The sequence below is a fragment of the Phaethon lepturus genome, unplaced genomic scaffold (genome assembly GCF_000687285.1).
Source record: "Phaethon lepturus isolate BGI_N335 unplaced genomic scaffold, ASM68728v1 scaffold32460, whole genome shotgun sequence".
NCBI classification, from domain to species: domain Eukaryota; kingdom Metazoa; phylum Chordata; class Aves; order Phaethontiformes; family Phaethontidae; genus Phaethon; species Phaethon lepturus.
In genome coordinates, this window is record NW_010511717.1 from 4,236 (window position 1) to 6,957 (window position 2,722).

The 2,722-nt window shown below is 50.2% G+C and overlaps 1 protein-coding gene across 1 annotated transcript in view; it reads right to left on the reverse strand.

Moving 5' to 3' along the window:
- Positions 1-570: 570 nt before the first annotated feature.
- The window catches only part of MRPL28 (mitochondrial ribosomal protein L28), a gene marked incomplete at its 5' end in the record, with an annotated part of 2,369 nt that continues 217 nt past the window's right edge, over positions 571-2,722 (reverse strand). Inside the window, 3 exons of the mRNA XM_010284914.1 lie at positions 571-648; positions 1,552-1,638; positions 2,305-2,439. Of these exons, the coding sequence (XP_010283216.1) occupies positions 571-648; positions 1,552-1,638; positions 2,305-2,439 (300 nt within the window). The remainder of the gene's footprint in view (positions 649-1,551; positions 1,639-2,304; positions 2,440-2,722) is intronic.

Here is a 2,722-nt window from a genome sequence, read left to right on the forward strand (position 1 = left end):
AATTTCAAACAGAAACAGCACTGGAACCCAAGGGGTTAGAGTGAGCTGTACAGCCAGTGACTGTGGCCGGGGCTCAGCCCCAGCTGCTGGCAGGCACAGCTTGAGGCAGGGGGTTTGGGGTCACACTTTTGGGGCACAATCATCTCTGCTGCAGAAGGCTTGTGATTCATCTGAGTTACACCACCACTGTGTCTCGCAGTCCCTGCTATAGAACACTAATAAGCAATGAGTATCACACAAAAGTTTACTGATATTCCCAAAATGCATATTTCATTTTATATTATGATCAAGCTCTCAACAGCAGCCAACTACTTGTACAGGCAGAACCACATTAAGTCAGTCTTACAAGACCACTTTCAGAGGCCACAGGACAGACTTTCTTTCCCCAGCCCACAGGAATGGTTCCTCACTGAATTTAGGCTGACGTTAAGACTTCAATAACTGCAACATGCTCCTGGGCATGCCCTTCACGTGGCCCCTTCCACACAAGCAGAGCTCACACAGAAGACCCACAGAACCCCACAGCTTGATCTGCAGCAGGCGTTTTTTGCTCCAAAGGTTTCTTTCCTTCTACTGCTTCTGCAGTGCCTGTTCTTTCAGTTGGCTGACGAGCTCTTCAGCATACACCTTAAAGAGTGGGACAGGGTCCTGAAACAAAGCAGAGGATAAACCAGGGGTGAAGTCTAACGCAGAGCCCAGGCAGCCAGCACTGCAGAAGTGCTAGCAGAGCCACAGGCAGGTGCCACCGCCTTTTTTTCAGTGGCTGAACAAGGCCACCGGCTATGCCACTCCTCCAGACACAGCTGCTGCTCAGCTCTGTAACCTTGCCCCAAAGATGACAGGCACTGGTGTGGGACATTCATCAGCTTTCCCAGTTCTGCCTGCAGATGAGAATCATCAGTAGCTCCCAGGGACCCCTTTTCCTTCTAAAAACGCTTCCCCCCTCCCTCCTCACATTACCCTCCATCAGAGCTGTACTGAAGCACGCTGGGTGAACATACCCCTTGAAGAAGCTGGAGTCCCACAGGATCCAGGGTGCAGCAGCACCTCATGCAGTCGGTGCTCCTGACCTGGCTGCAGCCACAACGGGAGCCAAGAGGTCTCGGGGAAATGTCACCAAGAGACCCCACCACCCCAGAAAGCCCTTTTGCTCCAGCAGCTCTCCAGTGCACCCTCCTCTGCATATCGCATCCAACAAGCGAGCTGCAGCGACAGAGGGTCACAAACTGAACGGGCGCTGAGCTTGTGTGCGTGTGTCCCAAAGCACAAGACCTATAGCAGACGGCAACCACAGGCAAAGGTGTACAAGCAACAATGCATGAGTTACGAGCCATCGTCCTAAATACCTCTGCCCCTGATCGCGGGATCTGGTTTATGACGCACTTTAACCCAGCCCCAGGTTTTGGGCACCCAAATTTAACCAGGTTCATGTGGCTGCTCAGGAGTTTGGAGCACCACTTCCATCGCTCAGGACTGCTGTCCAGACCAGCTGGATGTGCAACCTGATGCAGCTAAGACACCTCGTTGCTGAGCACTGCCTCAAGAACTCACCTTTTTTTCTAGGAGCCTCTGTTTTTCTATTGCTTCTTCTAAACTCAAGCCAACCCATTCAGCTTCCTCTTCTGGGATCACAAATTCCTGTGATAAAAGGAGCAGGTGGTACAGTCTTTCCAGGTGGGCAAGATGCAAATCGTCCCTATGCCCCACTCACGCAAATACACGATCCAGTAGGAACATTACTACAGACAAGTCTTAAAACACTGTTCCCTCATTTCTGGCAACCAAAGTCCACTTCCCTTCCCTCCTTTTCCCTTAGTGAGAGTCCTGCTTTCTCTGATGAGTTGTGTTTGCTGCTGCGTCTCTCCTTTGTGTAGTTCTGGGGCTGTTTCTCTGCACAGCTCCATGGACCGTGGGTGCTGGTGGTGTTTCTATGCTGGCAACCACCACCAGCTGCACAAAACTGCACAAGGCAGTCTGGGCTCCTCGCTGCAGTGCCAGCACAAGTTCTTGCTGCTGTTGACAGAGCCAGCTCCTACCAGTGCTTATTGCAGACCCTCATTGACCTTGATTACAACAAAAATACAGGCTTTTGTCTTCCTAAATGATCAGTACAGAAATCAGCAGCCCGCAGAGAGACAAGAAAAACCTGAAAAACAATGTTTAAATCTTCTCTGCCTTAACCCTAAACGTAGCAGCATTAACACTGGTTTGTGCTGTGATAGGGTGATTAGGACATTATCAGTTTGGACAACCAGCAAATATCACTGCAGACACCAGGGCAGGAACTTCAGGTCAGGCACCCACCTGGTACTTATTATAGATCGCCTCTCTTCTAGCTGGATCATCGGGATGCAGTTTAGGATCCCGCCGTGCAAGTCGCAGCAGCATTGTTCGCTTCAAATCCATCCCAAGCTTCGAGCACATATCGGCTTTTGGAGTCTGGAGAAATAAAGTCTGATGTCAAATTGCACCAAGAGACCAGCTGCTAGAGAACAACACAAGTCTAACATCACGTAGGCAGCACCGGCAGTTTATCTGTATGCTGTAGAGGCTCTCGGGACACACATTATGAAAGGGGAAAGATCCTTTAGATTTGTTCTGGACCTAGTTTGGTCACGGTTCTTATCTTTAATTCCAAGAGTTACAAGCAAGGGGGTGTTAAAGGCTGGAGGCATTAAACCTCGACTAATACATTAACAACGGCAGACGCCTGCAAGCGCCT